General features: G+C 40.5%; 2 protein-coding genes across 3 annotated transcripts in view; one reads left to right on the plus strand and one right to left on the minus strand.

Annotated features, from left to right (window-relative positions):
- Nucleotides 1–21,737, minus strand: part of LOC146139905 (tectonic-2-like) — a 64,010-nt gene that overhangs the window by 19,881 nt on the left and 22,392 nt on the right. The window lies entirely within an intron of this gene.
- LOC146139906 (uncharacterized) lies at nt 11,726–20,811 on the plus strand. Of its 2 annotated transcripts, none has more exons than XM_083393003.1 (8): nt 11,726–11,910; nt 15,592–15,828; nt 16,381–16,513; nt 17,203–17,474; nt 18,076–18,241; nt 18,623–19,238; nt 19,719–19,874; nt 20,288–20,811. In XM_083393003.1, exons 1-8 carry the CDS (start codon nt 11,823–11,825, stop codon nt 20,381–20,383), a joined length of 1,764 nt encoding a protein of 587 aa, XP_083249129.1. In that variant the 5' UTR covers nt 11,726–11,822; the 3' UTR covers nt 20,384–20,811. The 2 variants fall into 2 exon arrangements, with proteins under 2 accessions (XP_083249129.1, XP_083249130.1); XM_083393004.1 differs by lacking the exon at nt 11,726–11,910 and adding an exon at nt 14,279–14,855.

The raw sequence follows: 21,737 nt of genomic DNA on the forward strand, positions 1-21,737 counted from the left end.
TAACCCGATTTTGCTCAACAATTCTCGTCTGCACGATAAACGTTTACAAGGCGATATTCAGCGATCATTTAATAGCTTATATACAGAACGCAACGCCGCCGCCAAGTTGTACTTAGAACATTCACAATAAATGGGTTCCATTGTGAGGCGTGCAAAAGAGGGACAGTGCATTACAGGCTGCAAAAACGGTTGAAAATACCCAGGAATTGCCGTTTTTAATGCAAAATAGCCTTAAAGACGGAACCTATTCGTAAAATTCACCTGTAATGCACGTCAAAATAAAATTGGGGCGCAATGTTGTTATATTTATAGTTATTTATTTTCTGTTAACGTTCGATATATATTGAATATGATTTTGTAGTGTGTTAGAATATTAACACATGCGTGTGAAGTTACAAGGTTGTTACTAAAGTATATAATAAACACACTGCACCCACACGCTTGTTTAAACAAAAAAACAGCATACACCACTATGTGTTTATAATTACTCATGGACAAGTAAAAACATGATCGGAAAGTTTCCAATCACACGCATGTGACGCCTTTCCAAAGACTCACACTCACAAGACGCGTGGGCCGTGAGTGTATATGCAAATGTACCTAAAACCTCTATTTTCAAGGATGATTACAACACAATACAAAGCTTGTGGATTACGCCAACATCATTGTTAATGTTAAAAACGATTCTCAAAACAATTTCCGGATACGTGGGCGGTATTTGATTACACGTGACTTCAACGGGACGATTTACGGTAAAAATAAGGTTAATTGGATACCGCCTCGCCCTACAAAGTACGATATTTTAAAGGGGGTTCAATTTAAAAAAACTGTGGATCTTATATTTAAGCTATCCTTAACTTTATTACCTATAAAAAAATAAGAGACTAATCAAACAAATTATACGCGTTTGCTTTAATAAGTATCTCTGATTTTTTGTTGATATAAGAAAACAGAATAAAAATGGATTATAGTTCCTCCTGAGAATGAAATACTGTTTCTAAACATAGCACAGAGTCGGTGTGGAATGTTTGTTTTAAAGCCACGCAACAGCTTTAAAATACGCAAGGCGCCCGGTGGTACAAAAAGCAGTCGTGCTGTGCACGCGCCGGATTTCGAGTCCGCAATGCTACATGCATTAGCTTGTGACGCAGACTAATCAGATTGCGGCGGTGCCTGTTTATTGTCCGACTGTCTTCTCGGAGACAATGAAGAACGCTAACACGTAAATAAGCAAGCCAAAAGTAGCGCGGCCTTAGCGATCGCATGCCGAAAACTTGCAGTCGTTCGAATCTACTGCCGCAGCAATATTTTGAGTCGTGGAAAAATACGCCCAAGTCTTGATTGAAACATTGGGGTTTGACAGTTGAACACGGAAATTGATATTTTCGCGTTAAATCCGCGAAGCGAGACATCGAATTTCGGGCGTGTATTTACAAGGATTTCCTTGCAAATCATCTTTGACATTTCGCATCTTTCCACTCCAAAGGTTAAACGTGGAAGCGATGGATCACTTTTCCAAGCGCAGAGGATTAAGTTTATTTAAACACATTACATTGGTAATGTACCACAAACCAAACATCTACGGTTCTACACGTATATGTTTACCTATACTATAAATACTAAAATATTACATTATGGATATTTTCCACAAACTCAAAATTACCTGAAACCCAATTCAAAAGATAAAAAATGCGGTAATACGTTTTAGTTGACCTAAAAGTGTTTTCATGAGCAGTGAGCTTAATTAAATTGAAATCAGTTTAACAGTCTGTTTATCTTGTCGTAATTCAAAATAGTTTGCGCACTGCTGAGTTTGTTGGAGCTTATAAAACTTAGAAACTCATTTTGCGCAATTAGTATTTTACCTTTCTTTAGCATCGTACAGGACTACAAGAAAATACGAGTTCGGGCGGTAAATGTGACATATTAAGGTCATTATAAATTTTCAAACATATTGCTCACGTAGCACGACTTAGGAAATTAAGGTGGTGTAAAAACCCGTCCGATACCAAAACATATTTTCTGTATGCTATTCCATATGTATTACACACACAGATTTTTTTAGTAAAACATCACTTGTGCTGGTCCGCAAAAACGGGTAATTCTCCCTTATCTAAGAAAATCTCCGGTCTTCACAAAAGCACTAACTGTCCAGCAAAATACACAGTTGGGCGGGGTCGACTGAAGGCGCCAAGCCACAAGAATTCGACGGGAATGTCCGAGGCCGCATACATCCTGTGTGGAGCGCCGACTTTACTCGTTCGATCGGAGTGCTGTTCCTCTCGCGCGTTCAATATAACGTGGTCATCATTGCGGTGGCTATGGCGGCAGCGACATCGTGCAATCAGCAAAGCTTAATCTCCAAAGCCGCGTCCGTCGAACAGAACGACTAAATCTACACGATGGTGTCGCGCACGCGACGAAATGCCTTTTTGAAGATTCCGTGTACCCTTCCAAGTTCTTAACCACATTGTTGTAGGGCGAAAAACGCGGCAATATACGATAAACTGATCGACAACGACACGCTGTAGTAGCTAGCATGGTCTGTGGTTTATAAGGTTGAGTTAAACAATAAAGATTTCGTCTAGTTGGTTCTTACCCCTATATGCCGTGGTTTCTATAGCTCGTAAATTTTACCCTCCATATACCCTGGATTCTTACCTTCTTAAATCTAGGGGTTGTCAACCTCAGTGGCAGGCAAGAAAATATGTTGGGTTCTCGGGTTTGCAGCGTAACTATTTTCGACAATCATTTTGTAAAGTAACTTTCGGACATTATAGCGATCTCGTTAAACTTTTTTTCTTTTTGTTTTTGGTCGATGTTTCAAAATGTATAGAAAGTCGTTCTACCTATTGGGCAAGTTTTCTTAACTATTAGACTTTTATATTAACATTACTCATTGCGTGTTTGTAAAACACTAATCAGAATTAATTTACTGCTGAAGTTAAACGCTAACTTATCCATCACCTTGTACGTATTAGAAAACAAATAAAAACCTTGTGTTTATTAAATCGTGTGGCTGAAAGTTTTAAATCCAAAAAAGCGTTTAAAATCAGGCAGAGCCGAGGCAAAGAGTAAAATATGCCTTGTATATATTTTGTCGTTTCATTTCCAAAAATGCAATTAAAATTTATTTTGCCGACATTTAATAATATTTGCATTGAAGTCGCAAACGGAACAACTTTCACATTCGATTCCTAATGTATTTTTAATTACCGGAAATCCCAACATTACCAAAAAACCCAAACGTTATTGAAAAAACGAAACAAAGTTCGCCATTATAACAACAACGCGTCCGCCTGTGAAGCTTCTCTGTGTAACACTTTCGCCATAGCATGTCGTAGAAGATTGGCGACAAAGTTTTTTTACGCCTTCTTTCTAGTACACGAGTTCATACACTTCCTGGACACATTTAGAAACAAACCAGTGCACCTTGAAAATACAAGTTTAGTTGCCACATCACAGATTGCGAGGAAGGCGACTAGACCAACTTCTGGCCGCACAGGATTAAGGCAATACCAATTGACCTTGCGTAATTCCCAATTAACACCGTTCAATTAGTATGTGTACTGGCGACATTGACCAATGTCGTGCGAAGGATTTAACGGAATGATGATGCCAAAATAGTTCGGCCTGGGATAAAGTCAGCCAAAGTTCAACCAAGACTCGTGGCGCCTTCAAAATAGAGTCTGTTTGGGGCCGAGTTCATCATTAGTTTTGCAGAACACTAAAAAAGAGGCGTCGTCTTGTTTAGACATTCAACACAACTGCTTATATAAGTTGAGTTATATAAGCTATTTACAGGCAGTCAATGTAATGTAAAACATGCCATAAAACATCCTTTCAAAATAGGCAATTTTTTAGGATGAATGATATCACAAGTCGAAGTTTATTTGAAAAACATTTATAAGAAGGCAATGAAACATTTTCAAGTATAGGCGGAGAGTAACATGTTTCACATATTTGACTGTAAATCTACGTGCCCGCCGCACGTAGATACCCGAATATTTCAAACAATGTGTAGTACAGACAAATGACCGGGTAGAGGCTGTAGTATGTATAGTGTCTCTCAGCGTCCGAGCTGTCCGACTGGTATTTTTCTCGAGTAGGATAGGGAAAACAAGCAATTTTCCACTCAGGAGCAAAGGATGAGGTGTTCTGATCTCTCAAGAAAGGGATCATATATGAGCTCCAACTTCAAATGGCGTAATAATCCTCAGCAGGCAATATTTATCGAACCAAACGGCGTTGGCTGGCGGCATTTGACGGTCGTGCCGCGGGTTTTACGCTTTATTTCGAGTATTTCTTCCGTTTACATTTTTTGAGTATTTCTTGCGACTTACGAACATGTTAAGCCGACTATACCCATAAGTCGTGGAATACGTTGTCGATTCGTCTGCAGAGCAACTTGATTTAAAATTGTTGGCCGACAGTAGATGTTAAAGACATTCTTTCATTTAGAAAAATAATATGCATTAAAAAATATATCAAACTTTTGTCCATAGTCAATATACAAACCTAAAGGTTAATTAAGTGAATATAGGTAATTATATAGTAAGAAACAACTCGAGAAATAATTAGTTTAACATACACAAGTCAAACGGAGGTCAGCCTAAAATATCAGTCATGCAGAAGAGATAATTATAACTAGTGGTACCCTGAAATGAGGCAAAATGCCAATTGACCCATTTTTGTCGGCTGGCTCACACAAAGCCGACTACTCTTGCGCAATTGCATGAAACAAGCATTTCCAGTAAACTATAGTTATAGGTACACAATTACGCACTCGACATAGACCGTGGGAAGTTTCTCATGCCATCTCGGACACGAAATAACAAGAGACGCGACTACATGGCAAATCCACGGTTGGAACCAAATAGTTAAAAATTACAAAAATCGTCGAAAACTATCGATAGATATTACTATTGCCAACAATAACGTTTTCACGAAAAATTGCTAGCCTAAATACTGCGTTCAAAAGTGTAATTGTAGGCAACAGACCTGAATGAAAACTTTTCTAAAAGCCCAATAGAAGAAAAAAACATAATACCAACGAGAAATATTCCGACTATAATAATTTTCGCGTCTTTAGCATGAAATTTCTCGCCCGCGGTACACACCACGGCGGACAAAGGCAATGTCACAAAAAGCGAGGTTACACCGCGGCAGAAAAAAACACGCGACGAATATTCTTGTGCAGATTAGCACCAAACATTCACGCAAAAACAACCATCGTTTCTCGAAAAAGACAAGCTCAAGTAGGCCAGGTCATCTGATCCTTTAAAACGACCGACCCAACTGTCGCCTATATATTGCGGCCATATTTTTACCAACGGCTCGGGCAAAGTATTGACATTTGAGCCGCATTTCATGCACGTGTTGCGTTTTTGTTCGACATTTCAAACCCTATAGGACACCCTGTGCTTTTTTCGCGACATTTATTCAAAAGACCGGCTGCAGAAATGGATACGCGTCTGTTTTGACCCCCGTAAACTCGCCTTTCGACTGAAGTCGGTCTATTTCGGTCATGCGACAAATGTAAACCGTCACATGCCGAGAGCTGCACGTGTTTACGGCGACAGGCGAGGTAATCAGCTTCAAGGCGATTAAAACTTCGGAGAAAAAAACAACTGGCCAGGTAAATGTTTCGACAAGGTTTAAGTAAAGCGGGAAAACTACTTTCTCGTGGCGTCAGATGGCGTGACCTTTTGTTTTCGATTTGAGGCGGACTTTTCGGTATTGTTTTTTGTTGGCGATTTGGAGAAAAAAGGAGAACAAAAATGTCTCTGAGCTGATGTTTAACAGAGATTTTTAAAACTGGTTTTACAAACTAATTGTTATTGAAAAAAATGCCACCTCTGGTATTATTATTAATAAATGACGACAATTATACCGATTAAAAGTTAAACAAACTGAAATATAATTTAAGTCAGATATCTTCATGAAATATTTCTAGGACATTTTTCTAAGGCGCATCATTAGTTAGTTCAGTTGGTTTAGATCAGACTGAAGATTATTGGTTTACAAATTTTGTTTGGTATAGTTTGTATTATGTAACTGGATCATTTCACAATGTTTAGAAATTTGGTCAAGTATAGTGGAAGTATAAAATTTTAGGTAAATTAAGAGCACGTGCTATTAAATTTAGGACGTTTTTATACGTTTTCCAAAAAGATGATACGTGCGCTTTCTAATTACAAGGACCTTTGAACACTAATGGTTGCTATTCGACGTCGTACACTTTTAACAATTCTCACTGGAGCAACGCAAACACTTCCTGGGAGTATTTGATCGCCAGTATAAGTTTCAACTATCACGATTACCGGTTTCCTTCAAGCAATGCTGTTACCAGTTAGCGAAATGATTAAATAAATCAGTAAATAAATAGCGACATAACCTTACGCAAGACGTAAGATGCTAAATCGTGCTACTATTTAAACTTATCCGCGCTGGTTTTAAAGTCGCATTGAATAAAAATAGTGCAACACGGAAAAAACGCTCTGAAAATAAAAGACGTTATTTCCTAAATTTCAAATAACAACCAAGATTAAACATGGTCAACAGACTTTTTAACAAGCCTTTTTTATTTTTTTTTGGAATTTTTTTTTCATGGTTAATAAGATTTTCATAGGATGAACTTAGGGACGTCTGTTGTGTATTTTTTTTAAACTGAAGCATGGTCAGTTTATTATCTTATTATAAAAAGAAAGGTCAGTTTCTATTTCCAGATCAGGAAATAAGATCTGGTTTCCGTTAACGTGTTTAAACAAACCGGTCTATTATGTTGCGGCAAAACAGAGCCGGCATTATACGTGTACGAGGCGACGCCCTTCATACGCACCAGAACTGATGCAAAAACAAGCAAGAATGTAAAGCAACATGAAAAAACAACGCTCTACCAGGTGTGTCCGCGAAGGACGAGCCAGGAAAATCGCTCAAGCAAATAAACAAAGGCCGACCGCAGGGTCTATTGTGGCTATAGCCAGACGCAAGGCTGTTTTGGTTCTGCGTACAACGTATACTTACGCTTAACATTGGCGAGCTATTTACCACGAACGGGAATGTTCGGCGAGCAATAGTTTGACGCAGGCGAAAGGCAAATAACGTCTATAAGGAAGGTTTTGAAACGATAAACGGGGGAGTAGACGGGATCACTTTAGGGGTCCGTGAAACATTTGGAGGGGCACGAGTGCAATAAAAATTAACACGTTTTTTTTATCCAGCAACAGTATACTTTACTTAAATCTTTATATACTTTAATGTAACTACAAAAAAAAACTTTTTAAGTTGGCTGCTATTTATTTATGAACGCTTATAGTTTTTCAAAACCATTGATAAGGGCAAGGTTTGTAAAATTAAAGGGTCCATACTCCGTAAGCTTGATAATATTTACAGGCGTCATCCCGTCACCAACAAAGTTTGGTCTAAAAGTTAACTCTGGCTTCAAAGGTCGAATGTAGCCGAGAGTTGAAAAAGAACAAATGTATATTTTAGAAAAAGCAAGCTTTTCGCGTTTCGCATTTGTGAATAACAAATTAAGATGTCGTGAATCACCCCGATCTATTTTGAAACCAAACGACTAAAATTAGAAAAATGGCGTCATTGCAACCAAATTGCTTTCGTCTCAAATAAGCAAAGATGATATTTTATGGTGTTTTGCAGTGCAGTGCATAAATGACAAAGAAAAAACAAATTGCCTCCATGATGAGTCTTACTTCTAAAAAAAATAAAAACTGTCAAAAACATTGGCAAACATATTGTTGGTTTTCAAATACGATAAAATATTTTTGGCGAAAAATACATATATCCAATGCTTATGTTCGCTTAAAATTTGTTTTTCTTGCCTGCAAATTGTGTGCGAACAACACCAATCTAAAAACGCAATCGACACCAATCTAAAATACAGCGTTTTGAATTTTTTCGACAAAACACATGACAATTTAAACCACATATACGACAAACGTTAATTTTCCCAGCATCCTATCCGCCATCAATTTTAACGATCCACGTTTTTTTGATCAATAAGGCGCGGTCGCAAATTGTTACATCATAAGCGATACACACGGGAGCCCAGCTAAAACCGGTAAACGGTCCAATTCCAATTCCCGGACCTAAATTTAGTCGAAATTTGTTTCGCATAGCAACAGAAAAAACATGCTCTCTCTGGAAACGTTCGCGGCCGGAGGGTTACTTCAAATAAGACAAGAACCAAAGAAAGGTGCGAAAAACCTGGCTGGTTTTCCGATGCTGTAAACACGTCGAAGGAAGGCAATAACGATGTAAGTTGGGAAAAAATTAACTTTGATAAAGATAATTAAGCTGTTAAGGCTTTTCCACGAAAGCTCGGCCTTTCAAAGCATGTAGTTTTCGTGAATAATAATGAGCAGGTGTTAGTGTTTATCGCACGGAAAAAAACACGATTAACCTTATTTACAACATCGCAAAATATTTGAGCTAACTCACGTTAGAACACACAAAAGGAAAAAAAAATAGAATTATCGTGAATCCTTTACCGAATCCTTACGCAGCAATTACGCAACTCCGACATTTCGAGCGTTTATTTTTAAACTTTGACGACAAACCAAGAAATGACCAACGTGCGTTGCTCGCGGAATATGCAAATGCAATTGCGTGATAGGTATGAAAAGATGTCAAAGAACAGCGGGTAAGTAGGGCTATACGTACTTATGGCATTTAAGAAATGCAAAAGTTCTAAAACGGGATTCTGCGATACCATTCAATTGTTCGCCTGCCGAAATAAAGGCGTTTGTAGCAAGCGACAAACTTCTCCCTTAAAGTGGGGTTGGCAATTTTACGCCAATATAGGAGAAAAGTGTATAGGACGGGAGAAATTGTGCGATTTACCCTTTGCACGCAGATATATGTACAGTATATATACATGTATTTATACTGAGCTGTAAAATTTTGCGAGGATTTCAGTTTATCGCTAGATCTCGCATATGTGACATGGGGCAGGAGAATTAACGCTTTCGGCTGAGTTTTTCGTAGGACAGCCAGTGGTCGATTGGGCGGCGCGCGCGCCTCGCTTTTTGAGTTTCCGGAGCGCACATCTGTATACAAGACATGCATTGCGCAGCTGTAACAACCGGACTCGCGAATCGAGTCCCGTGATGGTAAATAAACAGTTGGCGAGAAATTGTCAAGTTCGGAAAGCGATTAAGGCAGAAATTTGGCAATATTTTCGGAAGTTTAGCGAATCTGCTTAAAAGGTTATACATATGCTATATCGATGTGGCACTGAATATGTGATAATGGAAATCACCTTGATCCTTGCAAGATAAATGTAGATCTTAATTACTGATAAGTAACAGCAGAATACTCTAACAAAGCTAGCAATCCAGGTCAGACACTATTTAAAGATCTTAAAATATGTTCATTCTGTCTGATCTGAGTTGCTAGCTTTGTTAGAGTATTCTGCTGTTTGCTATATTTCGGATTTTAGTAACATAAATATAGATCAAGGGCATATACTTGTTAATTTTAATTTCAGACAAAAAAGGTGACTATTAGAATATCAGCTAAAACAATTTTAGAGATTACCATTGTGAGTACGTAGCTGGCATTAACTATGCTGAAAATGCTCTTAAAAAACTCCAAAATAATGATCGAGGCCGTTAAAAGTATAACATTATATTTAACAGTTGGCGTAAAAATGTCCGTCGTAATATTTCACTAAATCCTGATAATGGAAGCGGTGTATTTTCTTTCCACATGCATAAGGAAATAATTAGAATGTGAATTACATCGTAGAAGAAAAGATGTACCCTCATGAAATAAACAACATTTCGTTCCTGAATATCGATTTATTATTACGGTTTACACAACCAAACTAATTGCGTGCAAGGAATTTATTGAAAATGTAAACCAGGGCAAGTAAGGTCACCTCGCGATATTCAGTCAACTTTCAGCAGCAAATTCGCTTTACTCTCATTTGGTCAGTTCCCGGAATACAGATTGGGTGGAGGCATTTTGCCAATTCCGCGAAAAAAAGAGCCTCAACACAATTACACGTGCGAGTTGGCACGTTAAAACAAGCTGTTTGCGAACATAAAATGCCAAGAATAACCACCGTGCTCAGGAAATGTCCATTCGCCGTAACGCGAGCTGCAAAATGTAATCTGGTAGTGCTTATTGGGCGTGCACAAATAGTCACCGCGATGTGATATAAAACAGCACGTATTCGCATAAGGGTTGGCTGCACAGCACTGCACATTTCTCAGGATGATTAGGCGAAATAACGGCAGCATTGCTGTGGGCAAGCGGTTGATATCGCAAACACGGAAATAAACAACAGCACGCCGCGCGTTTGGGCCAAGGAAACATTTTGCACGCAGAGGAAGGCAGGTAATAAAACGGGAGAAATGGTCGCCACTGTTCGTCACTTTATAAACGGCTTCCAGGAATCGTAGAGCGGCGAAGAGCTATTTCGTTCGCGATGATCGCTTCATCAATATCGCCTTGAAATCGACGTGTTTTCGCAGCGACGCCCTTGGAAGCGAGATAAAATACTTGACTGGCATCGCCCATAGGCCATCAGTTCAATTTCGTCCCGACGCTATTCGCAGCGATGTCAATGCGCGACAGGGCAGTTTAGGGGACTCCACGCCAAGACAGAATAATGCCGCTCGTGATCGGACGGCTTTGGTTATGTAAAAAGCCCGGCGAGTTAGTTTTAATCAAGTGCTAATAGCCGTTTGAGTGAAGCGAAGAGACGGTCCTTGTCACGCTAACGACCGGCAAAGCACGCATGGGGCCGCAAAAGTGACGTCACAGTGGTCCGAGTTGTGACGTAGGAGCGCCTTCAGTCGTGAAAAGGGACTTGCACAGAGTCACCGTTTAGGCAAAAGTCGCCAACAATAATAATCTTTCTAGGGAGTATTTTTCTAATTCTATAAATAGATGAATCAGGTTGCACTATATAAAGACAAATTGTATGGAATTCTCGACAAGCTTTCGCACAACCGTGCTTCATCAGGTCAAAGTGTGACACAATAATAATGCATCCGTATAACGGCAAGGGATGCATGGAAAAGGCGTGGGCGTTTAGGGATCGGCCCGTTTAACGCGCTGGGCGGACGTGTTTGTAAATAAGCGTCGTAGTGCTATCGAGCCAGTCGCACCTCAAATGCGTTTCGCAAACGACGTCCGCCGACCACGGAAGAGACAGAAATAGCCGGCTCCGAAGATCGTGCTTGCTATTGTGACTTCGCGAATTTTGCGTCCAGTTCCGGGGTGACGTCAATTTCACGTGAACGTGGTCTCACGTCACGGCCCTGCCTACCTGGCGCTTTCTCGTTTTCTCTCTCTTTTATTAAGTTGTCGCGAAAAAATACATGGGAAATTCTTTAATTGGATTCCGACCTATTTTTTGCGACCACCGTTGTGCGCGTGTTTATTAAACAACCTTTTTCCTCGACAGGTAGCCCGGCTATAAGTGTGCGGAAGGTTAGCTGGAAATTCAGTAGTGACTTTATTTGATATTTGGAACACGATTTGTCTTGAACTTGGGCAGAGAAGAATTATTTCGACGGACCACTTTCAAGTTGTTGGATCGGAGACTTTAGTCAACCTCAACCAAGAAAAGACTTTCGACGACCTAATAGTCTTCGAATCTTGAAATTTGCAATTTCAATTTTCGCTGGCGATTAGAACAGTTAAAACAAGCAATTGTTTTGCCTGAAAACTGTTCGGCTTATATTTCAAGGCAAAACAAATCCGATTGGGAAAATTGACGTCGGTGACCTTTTTTTTGAAGACAAACGGAAAAGGATATCGCAAAACGTCAAACCAAGATCGCAATCATGTCAGTTGGTCACCTGATAACGTCACTGACTGTAGGCATCGTCATCAGCCTTGTTGCCACCGGCGAGGCACTATCGCCTCTTGCAAGTAAGTGCCTCTTTCGTGCCCATATCTGGATTTATTGTAGGACGTTTTACTTTTCGTGATTTGTCAAAACAAACGGCCGGTTTTGAACCTTGAATGTTTTGTTTGTAACACTTGCGATTTAAGGGTAAATGTTTTGTTTTTTACACTTGCAATATATGTTGATCTATTGTAGTGTTTCTCAATTTTTTTCGTGGCGATTCAAATACTAAGCTTGAGTACAACAGTGAAACCTTGGCGACCCAAATCTTTTTGCTGAAATTGTTGTGAGTAAGCAAAACATAAAACATTAGCACAAATAAAATCGAACTAGTATGATCCACGACAGCAGAATAGCGTTGAAAATCTAGCTTAACTTTCCTGCTGTTACTGGTCAGAAATTCGAACAACATTTACGTTGCAAGGGTCAAGGTAATATTAATGTCACATATTCAGTGCAACATAGTATGAGCCATGTCCGTAGCTAAAAGCTAATGAATATTCATCAAACATTTTTACCATGTAAATTGCATGTAAATTGAGGACCACTGGTTTGAAATCTTAATAACGTAGGATCAATAAAATCTATTTATTGGGTGAAACACAGCCTTTCTTAGTATAATCATTTGTTTTAACCGGAACTGTATTTTTAAATTGTTTTTTACATCATTAATGCGGCCACATAGGTAGGGGTTTCAAAACATCATAGTTTATAACTTTTCATATAACGGTTGCATTGAGAGGTGGTGTTACACTTATCTGCAGTTACTAAAACATGCGGTAACGCTTATAATAAAGTCCGTCCCGCATATACTGCCTTATGTTATTCAGCATTTTAGGCACATAAGTTCAAGGGTTGGTCAATTATACGTAATTTCTGTAGGGCAAAATCGCAACATTACGTCATCGATAACATGCTGGCTTGGCCTAGACAAACAATATGGTGGCAAACGTATACGTAGTAATCTTTCAAGATCATGTCAGAAAACCGTGTCTGGTTGGTAAGGGATAAAAAGATAAAACGATTAATAAATGTCAATTTGATCAATTAACGCTGCGCTTATCGCTAGCAAAATGCCAGCGTCCGACAGCCCGCCTAAAAATGGCAAAAAAAGCGCGCGTCTTATGAGACAAAAAAATTCGTGCAGTAAATACAAAACTTGTCATCGAAAAAAGGGCCGGGTTTGAATATTTCCCAACGCGGGAAAAGGCTCAGTCCCTCATTAAAACGAGGCGGCTTCACGAAAATCGGTCGCATTTGGCCGAGCGGTTCGTCACGAAGCAGAAAAGTGAAATGCGCCGAAGATTCGTGCTAACGATTGAGGAAGACTGTCCAGGCTTGTTTCCCTTTACCCTGAATTTCGGCCGAAGTTTCAGATCTGTGTTTTTTTAGGTTTAGGGGATTTTTGTACACGACCTTTTAGGAAGGCAGATTTTGAAACACCTTAAAAATAGGAGAATTTCTCGCTGGCCTGATGTTGGTTATTTGGTTAAGGAGTGTTTTTTAGTGGTCATAAAAGTGTTTGGTTTTTAGTACAACGTAAAATTCAAATTACGTTTAAATACGCGGTACCTAACAATCTATAAGAACACTATTTTTAACCGTTGGCAATTTTAGCTTAATTCAATTTGAAAGAAAATCTATAAAAGACTAAATGTGTTTTAAAGTTTTTTTTCTACGCCCTTCTTTAAAAAGACAGTTGTAAGTGCTACATATTAAAACAAATCAACCATTATTATAAATTGTTTTTCGCACTAAAATAGAAATACACAAAAAAATATATTTTGTGATTTTACAGAGCAATTCAGTTTGCGCAGCGGGCCTATTGCATAACGGTCGCCAAAAGCCGCATAAATAACCCCTTTAAGCTGGTCGTGCAGCCCCCACCAGGAAGGTCTCGTCGTTTGTTGCAAAACAAACTGTGCGCCATATCGTTGTGCGACGTTTTCACTTTTCCGGGCGAAAAGCATAAAAAAGAAGAAGCGCGCGGATCACGATTCGACTCCCTCCGTTGGGGACAAGGGGCGTGGGTTTGCAAAACACGAACTCCGAACGCAATAAGACATCTTTGGCCTATGCGGCAAAGTAGCCGGAACATGGGCGCGTATTTAGCACGGTTCGACTACTTCACAAACCGCGTTTTAATTGTTGTATCTAAATGCAAGCAGCACTGAAATTTGCTGCCGGAGTGGAAAGTTACGGGAGCTTCGGCGATTTTTTTCCGCGTTGCCTCTCTTGTCCTTGTTAACGGCAGCTGTGTTGAGGCTGGCGGCGGAAAAAAAGGGATTTGAAGAAAACCGATGTCGGGCGTTTGCCCAGCTCGCAAAGCCTTAATGAGCCGTTGCTCATTCAGTGAGATGAGCTTGCTCGCCGAAGGGCGATATTCGACAAAGGGTCAGGTCAAGTTAAGAGTAATTTTGTTTACTTTTCACTTAGGCGTGTACATCTGTACGTCGAAGGCAATTTAAAGCTTTGCTTTCGGAAAGATAAAATGATGAATCGCATGGGCTTAAAGACTTATATAGGCCGAGATAAACGCAATAAATGGGAGATCGCAGGCGAATTGCAAAGGCAACTCGAATCGGAAGTAAAGCACTAAGAAAATATTTTATTGTCCAACGAGGAAGTTAAGTGCTTCAGCAAAGAACTGAAGGCTTGACTTTATATAATTCATCCAGGAAAAGTAACCAAGAGTACTTTAAAAAAAAAAATTAAATCGTTAAGAGTGTTGCGTTCAAAAACATGGACTGAACGTATTTTTGTTTTATTTTTAGTATTAATAAAAACAGAAAAACGAGAATCTTGTTTATTACAAAAAAAAAACTTGAAACCAAAGCTATTCCGCTGCTAGCTGCATAGAGTGAACTTGCACATAACCGGAAGTCAAAATTAAAAAAAAAACGCAAGAGCAAGAAACAAGAAGGCAACAACACGATGAAGGTCGCGACGGCGCAACTCGCAGTTTTCGGTGAGTTTTCGACGCCCAGGAGAAAATAAAAAAAAATTACGCAACACAAGAACGAAAAGGCGTTAATCGCGCGGGGGCAATTATCGCGCAAACTTCTCCCACGAAAAACCGAAGTGGCGGCCGCAGACTGAAGGGCGCGGACTCCGCCTCTCTTTCGACTAGAATTTTGAGCACCGCGAGCATTGGGCGGAGTCTGCAGCCGGCGATTACCGCGGTTTACTGGTGCGCCAATTACGCCGCTAAAACGCCGGGTTCCTTACGAGCACTAGCCGACGACGACCCGACGGTGGCCAGTCACCTTTTGGCATAAACATTTTTTGGGCATAAAAGTGAATTAAAAACTTTTTTTTTGTTGGTATAGTTGTTAGTTTGGCAGATAATGGTTCCTTATTGAAGTCAATGTGACTCCGTTTTACCGTTACGCAGGTCACGGACGCGCGCGAGACAACAGAAATCCTTGTATATACATATAAATATATAAGACAACGGTTTAGGAAAGTAACACTCCTCATTGTAGGTTTGAGCTAAGAATATATGCATATAAAGCAATGGCCATTTTGTCCAAGTTTATCCTACAAAATAACTGCAGTGGCACTTCCAATGTGAACAGTTTTAGCAAAATACTCGTTTAAGAAAACATAAGAGTTTATTTTAGGCTTTTAGTTAGTCATCTATACCGGCATGAATTTCAACGCATTTTTATAAATAAAACCTCAAACGTTGTATTTTTTCGCAGCATTGCTTCTCTTGTACCGCGGCTCGACTGGCAACCGCATGGTTCCGAGGCGTGTACTGCAGGGCCGAGCGGCGCCGGCGCCAAAGCCAAGGGGCTGGGCCGACTGGGGCGCCTGGACGCCGTGCAGCACCGACAGCGTGGAGGGGGGCGTGCGCGCCAGAAGCCGCACTTGTCACGAGGAGCAGTGCGACAATTTGGCCGGCGACAATTACGAAGTGCAGACTTGCACGCACAAAGGTGAGACGTCTGGCCTGACAGCTTAGTTTTCAAATATACTAGATTTTTGTGCGATGTTGTGAAAATGAGTGCGATGTTGTGAAAATGTCGAATGCGGTACAATAAAAAAATGAAAATAAGAAATTAATAAATTGTTCGAATTAAGATATACTGACGATGCCTTTGCTGGTAAAATATATACATATATATCTTTTAAGATCTTTTAATAGTTTCTGTCCTAAATTGCTAGCTTTGCTAGAGTTTTCTGCTGTTACTGATCAGGGATTAAGGTCGACATTTATCTTGCAAGGGTCAAGGTGATTTTTCATATAACATATTCAGTGCGATAAAACAAACGCAGATTTTTCTTACTCTATTGAATCGCGTTTCGTTAGTTGCGTCTTCAGACCGCACAATCGCAAAGCAATTCTGTAGTCATTTTTACTTTCGAAAAATGTCTTCTTCAATTCAGGTAAAAGTCTGCCGTATAACTTGTGACCAAATTATTTCTTTGTATACAAGTCGAAACCTCGTCCAGTCTGAATGCGATTTTTAACCCTTGTTGCTTTTCAGCTCCCGAGGGACAAACCCGTAACGACGCGATGAGCGACTTATGCATTAACGACCCAACAATGCGGGACTCCATGTCGTGCAAGCTATACATGGAGAACGCCACCATGGCTTACGACATCTACTTCAGCACCGGGTACATGCTTGTTTTTAGTACATCGCCAAAATTAAAAACTGTCTAATTTGTGCAGTTTGAAAGGATACTTTGATAGCCGCCAAAAAACAACACGGGTTATATACTTATTTATAGGTGTTTTAAAAATGTCAAATTATACAACAAAATTATCAGCGGTGCTCATTCGGTCAATCAATGTAGCACTTATTACTCACTGACTTATTTTTCAAATGAACTACAGCGGATATTGGTTCATAGAACTTCTCGGGTTTAGGCACAATTGCTTCCATTGTGTCTTGGCGAATGTAAATCGGGTTCTATATGTAAATAGGAACCAGACAGCGGCTTTAGGGCAAATTTATATGCAACCTAGAACATCGCACTTATTCAGGGGAAAAATCGAGAAGGCGTCGCCAACCGGATCAACTATTTTATTATATGGAAACGGCAATTTTAATTGAGTGCGACGAGACACAGAAAGAGCAGTCCAATTTGCATAGTTAGCAAACATAAAATTCCACTTGCGTTCGGAGCCCGTGTAACGCTGCTCAAGCGCGATTAACTGCAATATGTATGCAAAACCCTGCGCTGATCTCCCCGCCTGTCGAAGTCAAATTTGCGTTTATAAATCAAATTAAATGGCAACGCGAGTTCGAATTTCAAACAATAACAAGGAACGTTCAAACAATAACAACAAGTGACCTTCGCAGATGCCTGCTGGCTATTTTGGACGACGTCAACTCGGAAAACGAGGCGGAATCCGACTTGGTTTTCGGGAGGGAACCGGACCCCGAACTGGGGGAGAGGGGCGCCTTGTTCCAAGGCGACCTTGTGACGTCAGACCTGAGCTCGGGAAAGTTTACGGGCGGCGCCGTCTCGCCCAATCCGGTGCCGCCGGGCCAGCGGGACCAGAACAACCGACAGGCCAACTCGGGCGTGAGCGGACTTTTCAACGTGTTAGCGACCAACAACGTGTGCACAGGTACTTTGAGATTTCTAAAACTTGCCACGGCCGGTATAATAAACACAGAAACACAGCTAGACGAAGGTACAAAATAAATGGACTTAACCATTTTGATGCATCAATAAGGCTTGATATTTAATTTAACATATTAAAATAAAAAGTGTCGCGTTATAGAGTAGGGTAGAACAATGGCATCAAGAAATTAAATGTCTAAAACTTAAAGTTGCCACAGCAAAACAGCTAGGCGAACTTACAAATAAAATAGAGGTTTTTGATGGGTCAATAAGGCTTCGTGTTTGGGAGTAAAACATTAAAATGAAAAGTGTGGTGTTATAGAGTAGGTAGAACAACGGAATGAACAAATTAGAGTTTTTTTAACTTTTGCCATTTTTTGTCTCAGAAACGACACTATATATCAACAACAAAAATGTCAGACAAAATCTTTTTTTTTTTTAAGTGCGTTAAAACAGGTACACCTTGCATTGCATTATTAAAACATGGGCTTGCTACCATTTTCGGCCCCCGGGTATTTTTCTGAACCTAACAGTAATTCGGGCAGAAATTACGGTAGCAACAAAGCGAGAACGAAAGCCTTAAAACGCCTCCTTTCGATTTACAGACGTTTGTCAGAGGATCATTGTAAGCGCCACTGGTATTTCGTCATTCGGCAGTAACGCTCCTAACTCGGTCAACGGCATCGTGGCCCTACTCGCATCCAACTCTCTTTTCAGAGGAAACACGGCGGCCATTCAAAACGAGTACGCGAGCTGTACGCTCGAATGCAGGTGAGAACATCTCGGCAGAAGAAATAAACTTATGATTGTCACGCGAATGGAAACGATTTTTTTCTGTTTTTTTTTAAGACTATTTTCGACAGTTGTTCGGCGCTTTTAAAATATGTTTATTTTGAATCAATTTGGATAAAGGTTTCGATTGTTTTTACTTTTAAAAATCCGTTTGCGATCTTACGGGTTATTTTAAACACAAAAAGCTGTGGTATTTTAAACATATTTCGACTGTGGGATTTTAAACAATCTTGACCAAGTTCCAACTGGTGAATTACCACAACCGTATAACAGACGATGACAATAACAAAGTACATTTTAAAATTAATCCTATAGTTCGCTTTCGAACATGATTTCTAACTCACTTCGCGTTTTTTCCAGATTGTTCGGGCCGCAGTACGCCACCGCCCGTCTGGGTCTGGCCAGCCAGGGCCAGGACCGCGCTTTCAGCAATGGCCTGCGTGTCACCCTTAACGTGGGGGAGGGCACCGGGTCTGGACGTCGTCGGCGCCGCCGCGCCCTGCCGCTCCTTGTTAACCGAATGCTGGAGCTGACTCCGGAGCAATCCGAAGAGCTACAACATGCGCTTATGAACGCCGAAAATGACGACAGCGCGCCACCTAGCGTCAATGCGGGCTTAGAAGAAAAGCCGGTAGGTGGCGACGAGTTCGCTCCGGAGTCGCAAAGCGACAAAGAGGACGGTTTCCCGACTTTCAGGCGCCGCGTCAAAGCGCCGCAGCGTCTTATGGACCGAGTCGCCGCGGTCGGGAAGAAGAGAAAGCCGGTTGCTCCTCCACGTCCGGAGGAGAGGATCGTTGAAGAGCAGGAGAACGTTACCGCAGTCCTGGAGAGGGCCAAGAGGCAGGCGCCGCCAACTTCCGACCCGAGCAGCTACACGAACCCGTGCTTCGTACGCGAGGAGTTCTCCCGCAGTCCGCGGGTCACCAATGTGGACGGAACACAGGGCGAGCTGTTCTTCTTCGAAACCAAGAGCCAGGTAATTTGACGCGCTTAAAGTGTTTGCTTATTCGTATTAAAACGTAAGGGTTTTGCGAAACAGGATTTGCAAGCTATGTGTTGTGGCAAGCCAAACGATTCTGTTGCTTGTTAGCTGAAAAGTGTCAATCAAAAGTTACACTAAGTACAAAAGCAAATTGACAAAATTTACTAAGTTCTGTACTTTTTTACTAAGTTCTGTACCTTTTTACCAAGTTCTGTAGTTCTGTACCAGTTTAATCTTTATCATTGATGTGCAACCATAATCGTTTGTTTTCACCATTCGGATTCAGGCAAATTCTGTTAACCAAACAAAACTATGATTAAGTGTCAATCAATTGCGATAGTGTCCATCCATTATAAATATGACTGATAAATAATCTTAGAGCGCTTGCACATAGTTCACGGTTCACAATTTGAAACAGTTCGCGCGGCGTCGAAAATATTCAAGAGAAATAACAACGATTTCCCTTTTTCGCAGCGCTTTTTAAGGCGGCGTTGCCAGGGACCGGAAATCGTCCGCGGCTCCCTCTACCAGCCCAAGGAGACGCTGACGCAGGAGAGGACGAAGCAGCAGGCCGTTTGCAAGCAGGGATACCTAAAGCGATTCGGCCTCATGATATTCTACGACCCTGAGGTGAGCTCAATTGCCATGTAATTAAACTAGTTTTTCAAAGTGATGTCAGTTTATTGTAGCCAATTTGGTAGCAGAAATCAATATACGATGTATTCAGTTGCGCTGTGCAGCCGTTATTGAAACATAATTACCATTCTTTTAGGATACTTAAGGGGTTATATTGCCACCTATAAATAGTACGCCACAAATATTTCTCTACACTGATACAGAAACCTATCGCGCTTTACATCTTTGAACAAACAAACCAATCGTAGATACCCATGTAGTTTTAACACGAAATCTACACAAAAATATTCAATTCGGGCTTTGCGAACTTATCTGGTTCGACATAAAATCCTTGTAAAATGGCGATAGGAACAAGTAAGGTGCTAATTTAAGCTTTTATCAAACCATAACTTTGTTGTTTGTTCCAGGGCGAGTACGCATTCAGCGACGGATCGCGATTCTCGGTCAAACTGAGGCAGTTCAAGCTGGAATCGCACTGCGAGATCACGGTCGCGTCGCCGTAGAACGCGCACGGCGACACACAGACAAACCTGGCGACAAACCACGCGATGGCGCAACTCGGCGCGGGCGCTGGCCAAAGAGCCGCGCCGCCGGGGAACTTTACTCGCTACATCGAATTGCACAGGCCGATTTTTGCGTACGCGCCACTTTTTGGCACACGCACAGTCGCACACGTCCCAAACGATGTCAACAATCGTGTCTTTCTCTCTCTCTCTCTCTCTGTTACGTCATCACTTGCTACACGTCACTGAGGTCTTCATTCGCTTTTCTCTGATCGCGCGCGGGAGTTTCGGTAAAGGAGACGAAAATACAATAACAGGAAAATCATTTTTACGTTGTGAACTTCGAAATGGCCATTTTTCTAAAAGTGCGATTTCTAATAGAGAAAACCACCGATTTTTTCACATATCTTGGTTATAGAAATCTCGTTCTGTTTTCGAAAATAGTTCACATGTCGTAAAATTACTGTTGATTAATATCGCATTGCACTACAATTTATACGATTGAAAACAATTTTTTTTTCGTTTTTTTATTTAAAGGGACGTTTTTTATTGGCTATATATTTCATGAATGCTTGTAAACTTTCATCTCGCTTTTTGTGCGTTGTTATACTGCACTTTCTGCTTAACTTCTTGCCCGTATCGTTTTATGTAATTCGATTTTACTCTGTATAAAACTTCGCTTTTTCGTTGTCGTTTTTTTATGCACAGCTTTCACAACCGTTGCAATAAAACTGAAAATTGATATAAGAGAGAGTTATGATAAAAATAATTGTTCATAAAAAACATATATAGCCTATTATTTAGATTCTTCGAGTACTGTAAATTACAGCAAAACTGTCGAAAACACAGTTGTCACATTTAGGTGATTTAAATTTGAATTGTAAGTGTATAACTGTTTATACGCTGCTGTGTATGTCAAGTTAAAAATAGTACACGGATTCTACTACCAATTTTACAAAAGAACAGCGGTAACATTAACGAACGGTATTAGTTTGTACAAGCATAGGTTCTAGCGCAAACGACCCAATATGCCATGATGCTGTTGTCAAACACCGCTTGTATGTGAATTAAGGTTCTAAACCAGTGGTTTTCAACCTGGGGGTCGCGACCCCCGGATGGGTCGTTTGCCTTTTCTCTGGGGGTCGCGAAGACGACGTTAAAAAATACAAATCACTATTGCTAGAATGCGAATTAATTAGCTTAAAAAATTAACTTGTAATGATAGTGAATGTTTAAACAGTGAGCAGCCTGTGAGATAGAATATTATTTTAACAATCTAGGCTTTCTATTGAGATCCCGGTCTCAACCATAGGTAGCCTTCGGCAGTGCTTGTCAACCTTATTTGGAACAGTAA

This window comes from Ascidiella aspersa, chromosome 6 (genome assembly GCF_963924565.1).
Source record: "Ascidiella aspersa chromosome 6, kaAscAspe10.2, whole genome shotgun sequence".
NCBI classification, from domain to species: Eukaryota; Metazoa; Chordata; class Ascidiacea; order Phlebobranchia; family Ascidiidae; genus Ascidiella; species Ascidiella aspersa.